The 20,465-nt window shown below is 32.3% G+C and overlaps 3 protein-coding genes across 3 annotated transcripts; 1 reads left to right on the forward strand and 2 right to left on the reverse strand.

The window, feature by feature from the left end:
* Positions 1-718: 718 nt before the first annotated feature.
* LOC133783110 (protein YIP4b-like) lies at positions 719-4,704 on the reverse strand. Its single transcript, XM_062222647.1, has 3 exons — positions 4,024-4,704; positions 1,439-1,513; positions 719-1,180 (listed from the first exon to the last, which is right to left on the reverse strand). Exons 1-3 carry the CDS (start codon positions 4,525-4,527, stop codon positions 920-922), a joined length of 840 nt encoding a protein of 279 aa, XP_062078631.1. The 5' UTR covers positions 4,528-4,704; the 3' UTR covers positions 719-919.
* A 553-nt stretch (positions 4,705-5,257) lies between these two features.
* Positions 5,258-9,654, reverse strand: LOC133783111 (mitochondrial outer membrane protein porin 4). Its single transcript, XM_062222648.1, has 7 exons — positions 9,398-9,654; positions 8,819-8,897; positions 8,214-8,281; positions 7,390-7,500; positions 6,965-7,051; positions 6,323-6,531; positions 5,258-5,924 (listed from the first exon to the last, which is right to left on the reverse strand). Exons 2-7 carry the CDS (start codon positions 8,865-8,867, stop codon positions 5,618-5,620), a joined length of 831 nt encoding a protein of 276 aa, XP_062078632.1. The 5' UTR covers positions 8,868-8,897; positions 9,398-9,654; the 3' UTR covers positions 5,258-5,617.
* Positions 9,655-17,859: 8,205 nt separating this feature from the next.
* Positions 17,860-18,675, forward strand: LOC133785943 (uncharacterized). Its single transcript, XM_062225157.1, has one exon. It carries the CDS (start codon positions 17,860-17,862, stop codon positions 18,673-18,675), a length of 816 nt encoding a protein of 271 aa, XP_062081141.1.
* The last annotated feature ends 1,790 nt before the right edge of the window (positions 18,676-20,465 follow it).

A 20,465-nucleotide genomic window follows, 5' to 3' on the forward strand; every position in this document is an offset into this window, starting at 1 on the left:
CTCAGTGTTTACAACCCGTGAACAATTTTCGGCATGATTTTTTTTTATGACCGTATATATTTTATCCTGCAAATTTTTAGAAAATTTACGCACGTAGAAAGTAACATGTTTGAAACTAGTTTTCGGAACTGTAAACTATTCGGAATTTTCTGAAAATTTGCAGAATGCTCTAAATAACTACAATATACACGGTCATAAAAAAAAATCGTGCTGAAAACTGTTCACGGGTTGAGAAACACAGCAAGCTCTACCAGTAGGACTTAAAGTGAAGCTGAAGAGTTGTCCTCATTATATATATATATATATATATATATATTTATATCTTTATGTAGTTTGAGTTCCATCATAAAATTGGAGACATCACTCAATTTCTCTCTAGTAGATATTCCAACAAACTGTTCTTAAATTAAAAAGGTTATAACACCAAAATTTCCACAATAATTATTGCTATTACTAATTTCACCTGCTTTTCTATAACACTGTGCATTACAAATATATGAAAATGTCAATTATAATTACAATTATACACCACATTTTATTTTAATCTTTCAACACTTTTTTATACTGTTATATCAATTAGTTTAAATTTTTATACAATTTTCTCACCAGACCAGAGGATTAAAATTAGTGGTCACGCCTTATGGTAGGATCAATATACGGACTTAAATAAAAACAATGAAATAAAAAATTATCTTGAAAAAAAAAAAAGAAGAGGAAGTTTAATAAAATTTGATACAAACTAGTATATTCTTCTATTAGGCAAATTGAGCTCCCAAACATATCAAAAAGTCAAAAAAATACAGTTGACACGAAAGAGAAGATTACTCAGCACATAAAAATTTCTATGTAACAACATTTTATGTTTCAATTTGGCTTTAACCAAATCCCTTTTTAGTACTGATTTTTAAGCATTAATGCATCAATCAATGGCAATGATAAGAAAGCCAACAGATACATACATGAGAAAAACTGGGTATAGTGCAAGGGCTTTTCTCCTTGGGTTGACTGCTGAGCTCATGAAAGGGTAAGCCGCCCAGGAACTCCATGCCAGTGTCACACATACCACAATCACTTTCACTATCACATTGTCCTTCAACATGCAAATTAGGGCACCCACGTCCAGAGGGAACAAGCAGTAACCCAACAGGCTCAGACTCTGGAAGAAAATTATATGCCCGCCCTGGAATAATCAGACGTTTAAAAAGTCAGTCCTTCGATTATGAATGCAGGGTTTAAAGTTATTGATCCCGTAGGCATTGACCTTTGTATATATCCCAATTCCCTCCGACTAAATCGAAACCGATACCCAGGCCAATAAATTGGTCGGAGTATTTCTTCATGTGAAATGAAGAAGTGTGTGTTTTATGCAACATGACAAAATTATCTATCAACCACACAGGCATGTGGATAGGAGAAAAAGATAAGGAGAGGCAATTACCAGGAGCAGTACATTCAATGTCAAAATTACAGCACCAGCAGCTAGTAGAGCAAATGCAACGGCGAATACCTCAGACTGGCAAAAGGGTACAAAGATATTCAGTATGAGCTAATAGATTAAGTAAGATACTCAACAACAAAAATTTGTGAAGTAGTTTGTGCTACTTATAAGTAATTGAACATAACAAAGTAGAAACACATGATGCACCAAATTAAGTGTGAATTTATCTTCGATTCTTACTCTCCAAAAAGAATGTGTTCTTTGAGTCATATAACATCGTTCAATTTTAGAAATTGCAAGGAAACTCAAAAAACAGATCCTTAAACTTGCCAAGGAAGCCATAGTCATGCACCTATATTAATTAGTGGGGGTAAAACTATCTTACGTGACACCCCATGCACTGCACTTTTGAAAGAGAAACAAGTTTGAAACCCATTCTAATATTTTCTCAAGTCTTCAGAACAAACAATAGGGAATATTGACCTCGAAGAGAAACATGAAATCTGAGAAACTCAGATATACAATAAGCATTATAAGCTTATCTAGAAGGACTAGAAAAGATTTCTTGTATAAGTATTGTTTTTACCACTAATAAAATTTAGATGAAAATGCTCATAGACAATTTACACGACACATAACATCAGAGAAAGACTTGGCTTCAGATTTTAGGCATTGTCCAATGGATAAGATCATTTTAAACTGAGATGAACAACAGTTTCAAGAGCTCCAAGTACATCTAACCAAAATCCAAATGAAAGGAATCTAATCTAAATTTTCAAAATATGAAATAAACATGTTTAGAAAAATCAAGATCTATAGTAAAAAAAAAAACTGTACCAATTAGTATCCAACCGCGCAAGCTTTGACACATCATTTAAGAAACAAAAGTTGAAAGTATTAGCTCACTCCTATTTTACAGGATTTAAAAATAATGTGTTCAAGTAATTTTGACTTATTAGAAAAGTGATTGTTCAGCGACTAAAGAAAACAAAATTTTCCTTTTACTTCAAAAGAATGGCATAGTTATCTTGGATTCCATAAATAAACATTAGGCTTTTATAGCAACCCCATAATATTACATCTATCACGAGGATTGCAGCTATAATTTTCTCAAAGTTGATAATTACAAGCTATTGGGAAAAAAACAGAGTTGGTTGAGGCAAGGCTACAAATATAATAAAAAAATAAAATAATAATTTGAAAAGCTGTTTATAACCTGAGCTTTTTAAGTTATTTAACCAAATATAAAGCCAAATCACTCACTCAGGCAAGGACAAGAAAACTAGAACAACATACCAGTACTATAGCACACCAGTATCCTACAAATTTTATAAAACTATAAACCCTCATGCAATTCGTCTCTTGCAAAGTCTACACTACAACCATCCTCCAATAAATTAGGAGCCTTGAGATAAAAGAATGGCGACAATAGATTCTTCTAAATGCCACTGTTTATGAAGCACAGTGCACAAAACATGTAACGAAAACAAGGCCCTCTGTGCACCAACCAACTTATCAAATATTCTCAAACTTCAACAAAAGCTTAGTCCTTTCATCAGCTAAAGTTCAATGTTTTCTTGTGCCAAATCTTTTTATCAAGAAAAATTATTTCATAAGGTCACAATTGTCAACTCATTCCAACCTTAGTATTTGTAATCATATAATGAGCTACTTTATACCTTCAAAATATGACCATATAACTAAGCAGTTCAAAACCAAACTGTTAACTCCTTTACAACCCAAATTCTACCCGTGTGGTCAGAGTTTGAAGCCCTACCATGTTGTCATTGTACAAAGTTTAAAAATAAAAATAAATGCATTAAGTTCACTGATTCCCAAGTATCTATAATACTTGCAATACAGTTATAGCAATGAAAAAGTAATTCAGACTTGCAAAAAGTTCTAGTATATTCACACCAACTTCCAAATTCATCACAAAATGTTTCTACATTTAAGGCAAAGGTTGAATCTATAATGCTACAAAAAACTCCTAATGAGCTCCCACGTACTTCGCATAATTGCATGAGGATTAATTCTTATTAACTGATAAATTTACCTTGGCTAGTTGACACTACAATTCATAACTGCTCAAAAAAGTGTCCTAAATGAACTCAGCTCGTTACAAATTCCCTAAATTATAAGAACCCATCACTCACTAATTTGAAAGGAAACTGGAAAAGGGAATTAATAAAAACACAAATGTATACGGTACAAGCAACCTCAAACAATTGTTCTATTAACTTCCACACCATGTCACATCCCAAGTCATAAATATACAAAACACACATTATTTTAGTCTTCTCATTAAACCCTAAAACCTTCGGGAAGCAAGAAACTCTAAATTTTTTAGACAGGCAAGTAAATGGGAGCAAATCGTGCGCTGACCACTCAACCTAACTCTCACGGATCTCTTAATAGAGTTTTGAATTCTAAACCAATACGATTATCGTCACCATGATTCAAATCCTTTAATCTTTGCAACAAAAATTAGATTCAAACACCTAAAATGATCTCAATGTTCAGATTTAAAACCTTGGCCAATTACAATTATGAAAAGGGGAAAACTCAAATTCATGAGAGCTCACCTTCTTAACCGATGCAGACCACGAAAGGGTAAGTCCCAGAAACACAATGAAGAAGAAAGGGCCCCAAAGATCCCAATCCCTCAAAGCCTTTCCGGGGTCCTCACGAAATGGGTTCGGGAACACCACCAACTTCAAATTGCTCACGATCCTCGACAGATCCCTCTTCACCGTATCCCAAACGGGCTCCGTCAGCGTGTTAGGCCCCGAACCGAACCCGGTAGAGGCAATGCTCGGGTTCCCATTGCTCGAGGTGGGAAGCGGAGGCGCGATGGGGACAGTTGGCGGTTTCTTATTGGTCGAAGACGAAGGAGCTGGCGTAGGCGGAAGATTGGATTGTATGAAGGGGGACGAAGAGACCGGGATCGAAGCCCTAGGAGGGCTGGGTGGTCTGGCAGGGAGGACGGTGGCGGAACTCGATTGGACGCTGGCGTTGATTAGATTCTCGATCTCGTCGATGTCGGATTGAGACGATGGGTGAAGCGGTACCGTGTCGCTGTGCGACATCTTTTCTCCTTCCGGGAAAGTGTTTTTCCTTTTTCGTTCTGTGATTTTCCCGGGAAAGTGACACGAACTCGGATTGGATCTAAATGATCAGTGAGAAAGAGCGGACTTGGAGAGAAAGGGAAGAAGGAAAGTGCGTGTTTGGGTTTGGCAATAAGGGGAACTCCGAGCAGGGTTGGGATTAGTGGATCCTGTGTTTGGATAGACTCGCCTACGCCTACTATATATTGAGCTTTAATAAATTGACGCCATGTAAAAATAAATAAATAAACCAATTATACTAACAAACTATTAATACAATAATTATACTTAATACTGTTCTTTAAATGTCTTTATTTATCTTCATATCTTTTAGGAAATTAGTTTATATATAAAAAAAAATCTTTGTATATCCATAAATATACAATAGGAGCTTATAGAACTGCATTTTAAAAAAAAAAAAGTTGTTAAAAAAGAATAAATTTTCAATGGCCTAATAAATAGAAACAGATTGTAAAATTATATTGTTATGACAACAAGAAAAAAAACATTTTAAAACACTAATATATATAAAAATAACATAATTCTAAGTTACTCGTACAAATATTTCAAAATAAACCAAATTAAATTTCATTCTTTAATTTCTCAATATTTAGTTATTCCTAAGTTAGTTTTCCATTAAAAAATATAAAGAAATTTATGACTTTTCAAATTAAAACTCTTTTTTTGCTTTCACATAAAGAGTAAGAGTGGATTGTCATAAAGTAAAACTTATCACATGGTCCATGCATACTTTTATTTGTCTAAAGACTTTCTCTTTAGATTTGTGACTTAAAGAAACAAATCAAACTCAACTAAAACCTGTCTATGAAATATTAATCTCAAATGCCAAATCATCAATGTTGTTTGGCAACAAAAATAATGTCCTATTTTTTTGTAAAAAAAAAAAAAACTTTCCAAAAATGGGTCCAATTACCCCACCATTTACAACATTTTATCAATGGATTAACCAACTTCTCAGCTTCCCATTATATCAATCAAAGTGAAGCTCTTAATTATGGATGAAAAAAAATATGACATGTTGCAAAATGGGATCAAAAGGAGGTTTCCCAGATCAAGGCTTCAAAGCAAGAGCAAGACCCAGCTTCGGGGATGCGTTATTGGCCTTCGAATCAAACTCAGCTGAGACTGTAATTATTGATCGCGGTCTCCATTCATGTTGACATAGCATGGCGGCTTTCCCACTGTCCGAGAATCGTGCTTTTACCACGGTGAAAGGATCAACTGCGTGAGAGCTTCCTATTGTGAAATTGTTCTGATAGCAGGAAAACCGATGGATCAGCTCGGCAGCAATTGTTGTTCCATTTGTGGAGTTGACATAATGAATGTATGATGCCTTCAGTGCCTGTCCTTTGTCCGTCCTGCAATCGTGTAAAATTCAATCAGACACCGAAAACAATTCTAGTTCGGACATAACAAATAAAGCTATGAAATATGTTCATAACAGATTGGCTTGGATCCTTCTTTTGAGTACAATTAGTCTATGGAATAAGCTTAAACAATTGAATGAATTTCACCATCCCTAGAATTTTTTATCTTATAGCAACTCTGGAAGGTTAATGTAGATTCTACATACTAGAACTAGAAGTATCGTCACACTTTTCATACATAATCTTCAAAAAAAAAAACAGCTATGCTTTCCATGGAATAGGATTCAAGGATATATTTTCACAATGGTATATAGTACAGTCTACATTTCTTACACCTCCACCACCAATACAAATTCAGTATCAATTTCAACATAGGGTAGGGTACTTACAATAAAACAGAGGCAGTAAAATCAGGCTTGTTCAAACTGATCCCAGCATTGTACTTGGTGAATGAAGCAGAAGCAGTATCAAATCCAACTTCACCACCCAAACTCAGCTCCTTCGATCCAATAGCAGCTGATACCTCCAAAAGAGGGTTTGGGTTAAGACCAATACTGGAATCAATAGCAGCATGTGGATGTAGGTAGTGAACATCTAGCTGCAGTTGTACACAGAATGAAAGTCAATGTAAATACATAAAATCATATACACTCATCTCAAACGAAAGTACTGTTACAATGCTTTATTGATACAAGAGGCATTAATTGGTTTAAATATTAAAAAAAAAAAGTTAGAAAACTGACATAGGATTGATGTGTGAACTTTGGTGCCACAAATTCTGTGATCCACACATCCCCTTCAACACTAGATGTTTCACTTAAAGTGATTAATACAGTAAATATTATTCGATTTAAAGCATCTTAACGTTACAAAGCTGATGGGATGGGTGTGTGAATTCTTATGCAAAATTAATACAGGATACACAGGATTTGACAAGTATGACAAAACAAACTTTGGTGAGAGCAGTAATCCAGTAGTAATTTTGAAGTAACCTTAACTCTTAAGCAGATCAGTAAGTTTTAAAAACTGACCTTGCCAGATTTGTTATCTGGTATTTTGAAGCTGATTGCTGTTTTGGTATTTGGCAAGACATCACTCACTGTCACTTTTGTGATCACCTGTAAAAAGAGTCAACTTGGGAAAATAAATACAATAACCAGATATATATATATATATATATGGACATCAAATATACCAAGCATAAGGTGAACATTTTTGTTTTGTAAATGAAAACCATTAATAATATGGAGTATGAGAACAAATCTTCCTGAAATAAGATAATGTTTATACAGATAAAGGACATTTGAAAAAGCAAGAGTTGTCCAAAGATGGATTTGACATTTGAAAAAGCAAGAGTTGTCCAAAGATAAATTTGTTATTCTTACATTAGAGCAGGTATCAATTTTCACATCCACAGTAGTATTTCCAGAGTTGTCCAAAGATTTTGTGTTCTTACATTAGAGTAGGTATCGATTTTCACATCCACAGTAGTGTTTCCGCTCTTGTACAAGGTATTTAGATCACCAATGAAAATTTGATCCCTTTTCAAACCTGTAGCTGTAAGTCCCTACAATGAATAATTAAAAATTAAAAACATAACTAAGCACGAAGAAACAGAGAGAGGGAGAGAGAGTATAAAGAAAAAGATACAAATTTCTTTTACTTTGGATTTATAAATTTTTTAAACTATTTTCCAGTCCATTGCTATTGTATTTATAGCTGTGGCTCAGTGGTCACTACTGTTAATCTGGTCTTGTATTGAAACTAATTGCTATAGTATCTGTTTTGAATCTAATATTACAGCTTTCTTTGTTTTTCATTTTGAAAAAATAAATGTCTGCGTCCCAAAAGAGGCCCGACATAAATATTTAAGTGGCAGAGTTGGCATTGATTTTAACAGCAACAGGTGAAATAACTAAATTTTTGACTTTGAAATGACATTTAAAATATATAGTCTTAGCATTAGCATTGTTACTTGAGTTGGAATGAATAAAATTTTTCTTGAAAAAACTGATTCCATGACTCTTCCCCCTTTGTTTATTAGTAAATCTTACAGTTCAAAGAGTAGAAATAATGAACGGCCCGCCCACCACAGTCTGAGTCATCATTTCACATGCATATGACATTTCTTTTCTGCAATATGTTCAATCTCACTACTCTAAACTCTAAACCAAGTTTAACAAATGCCCTAAAAGAGTTGGGCTAACAATGCATTTATGATACTTTGAAAACTAATAGTTATGCCAAGAGCAAAATTCAAGAAGAAAAGGTAGTTGATACCAGTCCTGATGATCCAATCACTGACAAAGAGAACTTCTGATCAAAGTTGTAATCCTTGGTCAAAAGGTCTGCACACAGTTAAAAACCAAGCAATCAAAATTCAAAAGTGAATTCCTACAAGAGTGCATACAACTTAGGAGACCTACACCACACAATTGTTGTGACAAGTAGAGATTTCTAAGGATCAACATGGTCTTGAGAAAAAAAAAAGACTACACATGAAATGCCTCAATTTTCGAAGTTCTCTTAGACTTTTCTTTGCATTATTAAGGTTGACAACATAGAATGGCAACAGTTTCACCCCTTCTAAATTAGATTCTCATTTTGGCCCTCATATGTCTACATATCAAACTATCACAGATCATTCAACTCGAACATTTTAAATCACTGTATTACAAAGGAATAATACACTAAACTTATTGTTCTGAGGTCATAAATCCGAATACTACATACAGCAGACAAAAGCATCATGAAAGCAACTCGTAAGATTCAATTTTGACTTACAAGGAAATTAAAAAATAAATACATGAATGATTCTACTCCGCGATGAAAAATAGGTATACCAGTAACATAAGTTTATGATAAACTTTAGACATAAGGGTTACCTTTTGCTCTTTTCCCAATATCTGAAAATGGTGCTGGACTGCTTCCCATAATTAATCAGAATGAAAAACAGACTGCACCCTGAAGCAAATTCGTGATATAATTCGTAAGTTCATGACACATATCTAATAACTCAAAAGAACTATACTACAGAGGGGAACACTACATATATATATATATGTGTGTGTGTGTGTGTGTGTGTGTGTGTGTATGTTAGTATATAACATCTAAGACCATAGTAACACAACTAAATTATCAGGTTCATATGGAAGAAAACCAATTCTCTACAAGGTACAACTAAGAACACAACTCGAAATCAAACGATTAGCTGAGGACACTAATGGCCAACAAAATCTCAATAATCAACCCTCTATGGCCAGACTGCCAATCTCACAAGATCGCTTCAAAGATAGTTCTCACTATTCAGCAGACCCATCCCTCTTGTCAATCAAACACAATCCACACAAATTGAAGATCCATTCTACAATCAAAGTTCAATCGTTTTTGATATAGAAAATGCTAAACAGCACTATATTTCTAAAATTTCCACTAAACATATCTATATATATATGTATACATACCTGATGATAGCGAAGAAGGTTAGAGAGCCGGTGAAGTGAGTCGGGCGGAGGACCCAGCTGAAGCGGCGGCGGCGGCGGCGGCGGCAGAGAGAGAGAAAGAGTTAGGGGTTAAGGGGTTTTTGAGTAGAGTAGAGAAAGAAAGAATAGGTTTGTTATGGCGAAGAAGTAACGACCAGTGATTGTTGTGGTTGTTGAAGAAGACGAAGACGAAGAGAGGTTCCAAGGATTAAGGATGAAAATGAAAATTAAAAACATTCATAACCTATTCTATTTCTATAGCTACTACTTGTACCGTCACTTGCATTTAGCTCCCTACCTCATAAATCTTTGCATTTATTATTATTATTATAGGGATTTTTTCAAAAATTATTTTTTTATAACATTTTTACACTTATTTAAAAAAAAATTAAAAAAAGATAAGGTGTTAGGTTTTTTTAAAATTTAATTGTTATTTAAAAGATATGTGTCTTAATCATCAAACAGTCAACTAAAATTTTATTTAAAATTAAGGGAAAATATTATTTTGGCTCCCATGTTTTGTCTGAATACTCGATTGGTTCCTATGTTTTGTTAAATGACAAAACATACCATTTATTTTGTAAAATGTAGCAATATGATACCATGAACCCGATTTTGGTCAAACAATTTTTTAATATGACTAAAATGCCCTCGTTTTTTTAATTTTTCTATTTATTTAATTCCTTTAATGGATTTTTTTTTCTAATATATAAAAAATAATTAAAAAACTATTTTAAATAAGAAAAAATTAACAAAAATAGTTTTCTAAAAATTAACAAAAATAATCAAATTTAATTTAAAACATTAGACATAAAATAAAAAATTAAATACTAAAATTAAACTAACAAACTTAATATTAATAAAAACTTTTCCTAAAACGAAATTAGAAAGAAAAAAAAAACATTTGTGTCTCCTTCATCCTCATTGTAACGCCCTACTACCCAGGGACTGTTATAGTGTGCATTTTAAAATAGTGATAAACTCACTAATCGAGTCATTTGGTCATAATTGTGTAACTAAGTATGATTAACAGTTTAGGGTTAAATTTTTTTGTTAAGATACAACGCTTTACTAAAACGTTTACTGTATACATTGTGATCCCAAAAATATAATTTAAATGTTAATTACAATAAAATATTTACAACTAGCCGACCTAAGCAGCAAAATAGAGTTTAATCCTAGTTCATCTTTAAACCCTCGGGCGTGGCGATCGAGCAGCCGCATATGTACGTATCGTCACCTAAGCTCTCCAACTCAAGCATGGTCCAGTTTACTTTTGTCTTTCCGTGCACCACATAGCACCCGTGAGCCGAAGCTCAGCAAGAAAACTCAATATGCTCATGAACAGTAATAACATGTTATTAAATCATAATAGGCATGCCTAGCAATAATAGTCTCATTCATGCATGCAAATAAGTCCAAATAATGATTGTGGGCCCTGCCCTTTGTATAGATGACTTTCAAGTGATAATGAGAATAGATGGCTAATGTGTCCATCTAAATTAAGTGACTCAAATAAGTAACAATTAAGTCACGCACTTGAGCTCTGCACCCTAATCAGATGAGTAAATAACACTTTATGATTTTGGTAATCATACTGGGGCTTGTAGACCTAATCAGATTAGTGAGTCACACTTTGAGCTCTGCACCCTAATCAAATAGGTGACTAAAGAGTCACACTTTGGGCTCCACACCCTGATCAGATAAGTGACTGATGAGTGAGTCACGAACTTGGGCTCAGCACCCATAGCCATGTGACGTTGCAGTTAGGGGTGGCAATTTGGGTCACGGCACGATGACACGACACGATTAAGGTAAATACGAACACAACACGTTTAATAATTGTGTCGTGTTCATGTTTGAGTTTTTGACACGTTTAATAATCGTGTTTACCTTAATCGTGTCGTGTCATAATCGTGTCAGACATGATAACACGAATAATTTGCATAAGTTTAATGATTTTTTTCATATAGTTATGTTTAATCGTGTCATAATTGTGTAATCGTGTTCGTGTCGTGTTGACCCGTTTAATAATCGTGTCGTGTTCGTATTTTTGACACGTTTAATAATCGTGTCGTGTTCGTGTTTACCTTAATCGTGTCATGTCATAATCGTGTCGACACAAATCTGACACGTTTACACGAATTGCCAGCCCTAGTTGCAGTCACGTGAGCCTTTTGGCCCTGGCTCTAAGTAACTAGCCTTTAGACTAAACAAGCGCTTTTAATTTTCATCAAACTTGAGGTCGGTCAAGCATTAATGTTCATGATGATTCATTCAATGCTTATGTCGATTAGATCTAATCATTTCGGCTTGTGTTGAACACATCAATGCTGTTCTTAACTCTTAAGCCAATACCATACGACTCGTGTCGATTTCTGACTCATGGGTCAGTGCCAAACACAAGTAAGCAATGCAACCAGGCATATGTCATATGTCAAATATCCAAATGTAGGGCATTCAACATGCTTACTTAACAATCACTAGCATAATTATGATCATGGACATTTACAGAGATTCAACCTCTGATCAATCTCATATTCAATATTCATGGCATGCCCTAATCACATGTATCTCATGCATCACATACTGGGTGCAGTTTTCTTACCTCTAGTTCGAGCGAGAAACAAATTAAAAACAACCCTTGAGAATGATTAATCATTTGATCCCTTAGTGGTCATCTAGTCATAACCAAATATGGAACTCCATCAATAAAATCAATAATTAAAGGTTCATGATCTAAAACCTCGCTCCCGGGGCCTCGAATCGTACTCAAACGGTTAGTAGATTCATGATCACAAGTCTCATGCCTATCAGTATGATCTCTTGTGGCTTCGCTCATAGACTGGACATGATGTCTGTTACCAACTTCTGTAGTTTGGCCTTCAATTGTGACACAAACATTGTCACAAGTTGCATGCCCATCAGTATCATCGACCCAATTAATTGTACCTCCAAACTCTAACACAACAGTCAATATATCCATCATGTGGTTTGACTTTGGTTCAGGGATACGGATGAATCCTTGCATGTGTGGCATTATCTTCTCCCGTTCAGTAGGTGAAAGGATACTTTTTATATCCTGAATACAAAAAACATTAATATATATATGTATATGTATATTAAAAGGAAGACTATAAATTAATTGTACCTCCAAACTCTAACACAACAGTCAATATATCCATCATGTGGTTTGACTTTGGTTCAGGGATACGGATGAATCCTTGCATGTGTGGCATTATCTTCTCCCGTTCAGTAGGTGAAATGATACTTTTTATATCCTGAATACAAAAAACATTAATATATATGTATATGTTTATTAAAAGGAAGACTATATAACAAAAAATAAATTAGATGCTAACCTTAGAATCACCTAGAGCTTCTAGTACATCACTATATAAGAGGGTAGTTTCTTACGCTTCCAAGTAGTTCTCCATCGAAAAATTCTCGTTATTGATTCATCAATATCATCTCGAAGCTCTACATACTTTCTTGTCACTGTCAGCACAAATTCATACACTAATGTCTACACATGCAAATAAGAAAAATTGTAAGGTATTAAAAAATAATGGATGTTCTTCAACTTTACTTAGGGAAATTCTCTTACCGCTTATAGAAGAACGAAACCTGAATAGGTGAATGAGGACATCGTCTTTGCTTTCTCATGCACCGATTTTGCTTTTCCTTTCAGTCTCTTCCGGAGTTGCTTTAATGCATACTCATAAGAATGAGTCCCCCAAAGGTATTGGTTGATCATGCCCAAATTATCAACAAATCCCAATAGTAATGAGTCGATGTTAGAAGAACTTTTCTTCCTGTGCATTAAGGCTGCAGAGACAAATAAGAGAGATGCCATCTTTAATATTTCCTTACTACTTACATTTACATTCCTTCGAACTCTATTATTTTGGTTTGGGTTGGACATTTGTGTAAATTTGCCCTTCACGTCATCAATGTTGACTATTTCTTTTCCAAGAAAGTGTCTATCCTTAAATGCATCGGATTGGTACTCCATTAACAACAAACCACATCTTTGAATCTCTATCACAGTCTGCTTCTCAAATGAGTAATAATCACATCACTTGACTTGAATGTTCATAGTTCTTAGAAAGATCAAGAAAGTGGTCGAACGAAGATTCCTTGAACAATTGTAAGTTGGTTTGGTCATTCTTTAGTACATCATTGATAAGTTTTGTGACCTTATCTATCTGACTTTTTACACTTATCTTGCACTCAAAGTGTCATTCTCCTCTAAATAGGCTTCAATCGAGGAATCTTTTCAATCTGAAATAAATTAAATATCATATTTCTCAATATTAAATAACATAAAAACTTAAATATTTTACAAAAAGAAACTTACTAGAAGTGTTTTCTATCGTGGCATAGGGGAAGACTCTGATTGTTCATCAACATGTGATTCTAATTGTTCTTCAGAACATGTCACTGACTCTTCTTCAATATATACCTAGTAATTAAATATAAGAAAAAGATAAATTTTTAATCAATAGAGTAAAAAACATGTCAGTCGAGCTCTACTCACTCTAGTTGAGCTTTACACTAAAATTTCATTTAGATTTTGAAAATCTCGACCATGTTTGGTAGAGCTCTACTCAAGCCTGGAAATCTCGACTATGTATGGCCGAGTTCTACTCACACTAGTCGAGCTCTGCTCATACTAGTCAAGCTCTATACTACAACTTTAATTAGACTTTGGAAATCTCTACTATGCATGGTCGAGCTCTACTCATATTAGTCAAGCTTTACTCACTCCAGTCGAGCTCTACTCACACCAGTCAAGCTTTATGGTACAATTTAAATTAGGCTTTGGAAATATTGACTATGTATGGTGTTGCTCGACTCACACCAGTCGAGCTCCATACTACAATTTCAATTAGAATTTGGAAATCACCACTTTGGTCGAGCTCTACTCACATCAGTCAAGTTCTATGCTACAATTTTAATTAGACTTTGGAAATCTCAACTATGTATGGTCGAGCTCTACTCACCAGTCGAGCTCTATGCTATCAATTAGACTTTGGAAACCTCAACTCATGCTAGTTGAGCTCTAAACTGAAAGTTCATTGAGTTTTTTTAAAATCTCGACCATAACCACTTGAGATTTACTTGTTCTAGTTGAGTTCTACATTTTAAACCAATATTTTTCAAATCATGCCTTTAGTGCTCTAAATTTATAGCCAATTGATTTCAATTAAATATATTATCTATTCTAAAAAAAGTACAAGGATAGAAAAAAATGTATTTAACTTCATTTACCTCATTATCTAATTGAGTCGTTGTTGTGTCTGCGGGATGTGTTAGTGGCACACTAGAATCCAACGATTTTGAGCACGACGACTCCGGACTAGATTCGTGAATAATCAATCGTCGTTGAATCAGTTGTTGTGGATCTCTAATGCTTGGTACTTTCGTTCGTGCCATGAAATCTAGGAAATAGAGTGTATAAGAGTTGAGCTTGGATGATTGGAGAGTCGATCCACCTAAAAATGCTATTAGAAAGCAAATTTACATAAAAATATCATTATTCGAACATCATAAGAAGATCTATTTAAATATATGGGTCTAAGAAAATTAACTTAAAGTGATTATGTACCATGACTGAAATTTTCAATAAAAACAAGGTTGTTAATATATCAATTATCAAACTAAGCTGAAATGTACCCTTTACACCATATCCAATATTTTTTTTGTTAACAAATAAAAAAGATAATGAAGTAGTACAATCAATCAATGCAATGTAAGTATTCATTTCAAATATCAAACCATAAGCAACAACACATATTGTATATGAGTTCAAAATCTCAATCTAATTTAATAAAATTAGTTCATTGAGGCATTTTCACAAACATATGATTTGCATTATTATTAAGATTGTAAAAAAAATTAATAAAAATAAATAAATATTATAGCAAAGTGTAATAGATTATACAAAAGTTTAATACAAAAAATGGGTACTCAGTGTCATTTTAATCCAAGGAACCCAATATAATCAACTCATTCACATGTACACATATATAACAACTGCGAAAATGGAAAGAAAACAGAACAAAAAACAAAAAAGAGGAAAATGTTGAAAGAGATTTTTTGGTCACCTTGGCGTGGCAGTGGGAGTGGCTATCATTTTGTTATTTTCATTCTTTTCAATTCTTTAGTAATTGTATTATAGAGTCCATTGTATTATTAAAATTGTAATAAGGGGAAAGGAAGAAGAAGGAAGTGCGAAAATGACAAGACTAAGGAGGGAAAGCTATTATATATATAGGATTTTCAGGAGTAAGGTCATTTTGGTAATTATATTGTTAAAATTATAAAAATAAAAAAATAAATATTACTCAAATGTAAGGAGGTTATATTGTTAAATCTCCTTAAGCATATGGTTATATAACTCAAAAGCCCCAAAATCTAACCAAGAACAAACAAATAAAGCCAACTCAACAATAGTCATGCTCTCCAACACCAAAATCTACATTTTCCAAGCCAATCAAGAAGGCAACATCATATGTTTTCCAGCCACCTACAAAAATACAAGTAATAAATGAGTCCACTAAATAAAATATCCTCCCACAGGAGATGGTATACAAAATATAAATAGCAATAAAATAATAATTAAGAAAAAAAATGGGAAGAGGCCTTTGAACTTGAAAAATAGGAAAATATTTATATGACATAACTATTGAAAAAATATTTATATGCCAACTATTTATATTTATATGATTGATAAAACCATTTGTACTATACCAATGGGAGTAGACCATATATACCAGGAAGAAAAAAGTTCTTAATCTTCCCTCAAGTATGACACGTGGTATCTATATTCTCTATGCTTTGAATCTTATAATAAATAATTTAAATAGTTTTTTTCTTTAAAATGAATAAATAAATAGTTTCTAGTAGTATAATAAAACTGATCAGGAGTATGATTAAATAAAATAGTCTATGAATTTTAAAAATGCTTTAGTGCAAAGATGAAAAGGTGAGTTTGTTCTTTAAAAACAAGAAATCTATAATTTTAACAGAATTGCTAAAGATACCAGAATATCTGACACCACAAACATGTATCATATTGTTATTGGTAAAATTCAATTTCGGATCTCATATAATTCAATTTAATTATTATTATTGAATATTACTAAACAACTAAACAATCAATTAGAGAGTGACACAAGACTCTAATTTTAAAATATATTGCATTTAGTTTGAAAATGATTTTGAATAAAGTTAGGTATAAAATCAAATATATTTCGATCTCATAACTCGCACATTTGTAGGAAAGCATACATACTTTTAGGGGAGAAAAATAAAATAAAATAAAACGAAAAACAAAACTTCGGAGAATAAAGCATTTAGAATGAATGAACAATAGGAGGTTGATATTAATATTTATAAAATAATCAGAAAAATTTATAGAAGAAAAATCATTACTGACAAATGTAACTATTTGAAGACTAAAAAAAAAAATAACCATATAAATTTTTGTAAAAATTACTTTTATATACTAAGTGTGTAGATAACAGAAATTTTTTATTTTAATGGTTTTTTATTTTTTTAATGTTAACTTTAACGAAATATTTTTATATTTAACAGAATATTCTTATATTTAACTATAGTTTGTAAACACTTAAAATAAAATAAAATAAATAATTAAAAAAATTGAAATAGGATATTTTTGAGATATTTTACAATAATAATTATTTAAAAATAATAAATAATTATATAAATTAAAAAAAGATATTTTTCATATATTTTACAATGATAATTATTTTAAAATAATAAATAATTAAATAAATTAAAATATGATATTTTTTAGATATTTTAGAATAATAATTATTTAAAAATAATAAAATCATATGTTGTATAACTTAAATAAAATTTAATTAAACTTAAACTCACTTATTAGAATAATACTATATTAAACATATAATATAATCTACTTTGAATTAGCAACAAATTTTTTTTTTAAATCTAGCAATAAACTTAAATTTAAAATCTACGTATAATATTTAATATTATATTAAATGTATAATATATAATCTCTTTTTGTCACTTACAAATTCAAAAACTAGAACAAACATAAATTTAAATAAAAATTAATAAATTATTTAATTAAAATAAGATATTTATTTCAAAATTTATATAATATTAAAATAAATTTAATAAAATTAATTAATAAATTCTATAAATAAAATCATTCATACGTACATAATATTTACAAAAAGAGACTAATGTTTTTTTGAAAAAAATATATCAGCATTATCTTAATCGTTCTTGATATTATAATTTTTTTAAACAATCACCACTTAAAAAAGGTTTAACAAACTCTCCGATTAAGTAGTGATGGTTTATAACCTCTTAGGAAAATTTCAATCGTTCACACATTGAAGAAAACATAAGAAGAAAACACAAACATTTCTTCCTTCTTTGTTTCGATGAAGATACAGATCGAATCCGACGACATTTTTGGGGAGAGGGACGATTTAACCATTCTCTCACTCCGTTCTCCCACCGTCCCACCACCGCAGAATGTGTTCCGAACAACTCTCCCTACTGCACTCATTGCCAACTTCACGCCGCCGCCGCCGCCGCCGCCGCCGCCGCCGATGACTGATTTGTTGGTGGAGTTTCACCATGATCAGCGCGCGGCGGCACACCACGCTCTTCCTCCCGCATCATCACCCCTCCCATCTCCATTACATAATGTCCGGCAGTCGAGGGGGCGGCGCAACTTGGCTCTGAGGACGGAGAAGGAGAAGACGGTCCCAAAGCTATATCCATGGTTCACAACGCAGCGTGCCACCGTCCACAGCATGGAGTACTTGGAATGGAATAGAATAGTTGAGATATGGGGAGACGTCCAGTGCAAGAGGTGCGACCGTAAGTTCGAGATGAGGTTCAACCTGAGATCGGAGTACGAGAAGCTGGAGTCGTTCATCGCCGAGAATAAGAGTGAGTTGAAAGACCGGGCCCCGCGGTGTTGGGTCTCCCCGGTTCTGCCGAGGTGCGGCTTCTGCCGGGAGGAGAATGCGGTCAGACCTGTCATCGCGCCCAAGAAGATAGCGATCAACTGGCTCTTCTTGCTTCTGGGTCAGCTTCTTGGGTGTTGCACCTTGGACCAGCTCAAGTACTTCTGCAAACAAACCGGAAATCATCGCACCGGGGCTAAAGATCGAGTTCTCTATCTTACTTATCTGGGTTTGTGTAACCAACTCGTTCCCAAAAAGCTTTTTGATCCTCATTCACGTTAGTTAATTGAGAATGAGAATAGGACCGAGTACTATTAGTATTACTTAGTCTGAACTGAGATCTGATATGAGTTTGTTTTATATTGTTAATTTGGTGGTTTCTTCTTTAGTAGTAATTTAGTATGTTTTAGTAGTCGGGTCATGAAAACCTTCTTATAAATAAATAAATGATATTTTAAATGATGTGGTATACTAAATTAAATTTAGTGTGATTAAATCTCAAAATATTGATTAGGAGGCCTCTACAGTAGTGTACCCTAAGAAGCAATTAGAAACAACAGTCGAATAATCAATCGGTATATAATAGAGTCTCGTATAAAATTCTCTCAGAAAGGACTATAAATAATGTCATGGAAGGAATAGAGCCATGAATCGTATTAACTTCAAATATTGATCAAGTTCATAATTAATATATATAGGTGCGACTATTACACATTTTTTTTTTTTTTTTGACAATTACGGTGCATTTTTTATTTTATTTTCGGCACCTTAATAGATATAATCTAAATTTTTTTTATATGACGGTTCAAATAGTTTTTTTTTTTGTAAACTGTTTGAACCTTTTTGAAAAGATATAATCTAAATTTTTTTTATATGATGTTGTATATTGTAACTATCGGTTCAAATAGCTTTTTTTTTTGTATACGCGTTTAAAAATCAACTGTTTGAACCTTTTTGAAAATTTGCAGGGTATGTTAAATGATTACAATGTACATTATTATATAAAAAAATTGGAAAAAAAATATCGAGGTGTAGAAAACACAAATTGGCTACACTGATGTTGAAATATCAGTTCAAATAGTTTGTTGCACGCGTGCTTATTTTTTTTATATCGCTACCTCTATATATATACATATACTAGCACGTTCTTTAGTTTTATTTATAGAATTTATTAATTATTTTTATTAAATTTATATTAATGTCATATAAATTTCAAATAAGCATCATGTTTTAATTAAATAATTTATTTATTTTTGTTTAAGTTTAGGTTTATATTTGTTTAGTTTTTTTTTGGAGTGATAACAAGAGATTATATATTATATGTTTAATGTAATATTAAATATTATACGTGGATTTTAAATTTAAGTTTCTTGCTAATTTAAAAAAAAAACAATTTGTTATTAATTAACACTATATTATATTATATGTTTAATATGATATTATTCTAATAAGTTAGTTTAAGTTTAAATTTAATTAAATTAAATTTAAGTTATAAAATATATGATTTTATTATTTTTAAATAATTATCATTGTAAAATATCTAAAAAAATATGCTATTTTAATTTGTTTAATTATTTATTATTTTAAAATAATTATCATGGTAAAATATCTCAAAAATATCATATTTTAATTTGTTTAATTATTTATTATTTTTAAATAATTATAATTATAAAATATCTAAAAAATATCAAGTTTTCATTTTTTTTAATTATTTATTTTATTTTATTTAAGCTTAAGTATTGTTTACAAATTAAATATAAGAATATTCTGTTAACTATAAGAATATTCCGTTAAAAAGTTAACCTTAAAAAAATAAAAATCCGTTAAAAGTAAGTATTTCGTTCTCTACACATTTTTTATTTTTTATTTTTTTATATAGAAGAGATATATTTTTAAGCCAGTGGGCAAAATGTGAGAAGTAAAATTGTGTGAGATAACAGTCCATAAAATAAAAGGCAACCCAACAACAACATGTTTAGAGTTAAGTTAGAGTAGTACTAGAGTGTAGAGTAGACAGAGTTTGTAGTGGTTTCAGGCCAGAATTGTCATCCAAATTCCAGTTGACTTTTTGT

This window comes from Humulus lupulus, chromosome 6 (assembly GCF_963169125.1).
Source record: "Humulus lupulus chromosome 6, drHumLupu1.1, whole genome shotgun sequence".
NCBI lineage: Eukaryota > Viridiplantae > Streptophyta > Magnoliopsida > Rosales > Cannabaceae > Humulus > Humulus lupulus.

Bases quoted from the DNA above. Each gene is read 5' to 3' on its own strand.
- LOC133783110 (XM_062222647.1), bottom strand. From the start codon at position 4,527: ATGTCGCACAGCGACACGGTACCGCTTCACCCATCGTCTCAATCCGAC. The intron at 1,514-4,023 runs GTGAGCTCTCAT...CCCTTTTGCCAG, and splicing joins GGTCTGCATCGGTTAAGAAG to TCTGAGGTATTCGCCGTTGC. The intron at 1,181-1,438 runs GTAATTGCCTCT...TGATTATTCCAG, and splicing joins CATTGAATGTACTGCTCCTG to GGCGGGCATATAATTTTCTT.
- LOC133783111 (XM_062222648.1), bottom strand. From the start codon at position 8,867: ATGGGAAGCAGTCCAGCACCATTTTCAGATATTGGGAAAAGAGCAAAA. The intron at 8,282-8,818 runs GTAACCCTTATG...AACTGTGTGCAG, and splicing joins TATTGGGAAAAGAGCAAAAG to ACCTTTTGACCAAGGATTAC. The intron at 7,052-7,389 runs GTAAGAACACAA...CTCTTTTTACAG, and splicing joins AAATCGATACCTACTCTAAT to GTGATCACAAAAGTGACAGT.
- LOC133785943 (XM_062225157.1), top strand. From the start codon at position 17,860: ATGAAGATACAGATCGAATCCGACGACATTTTTGGGGAGAGGGACGAT.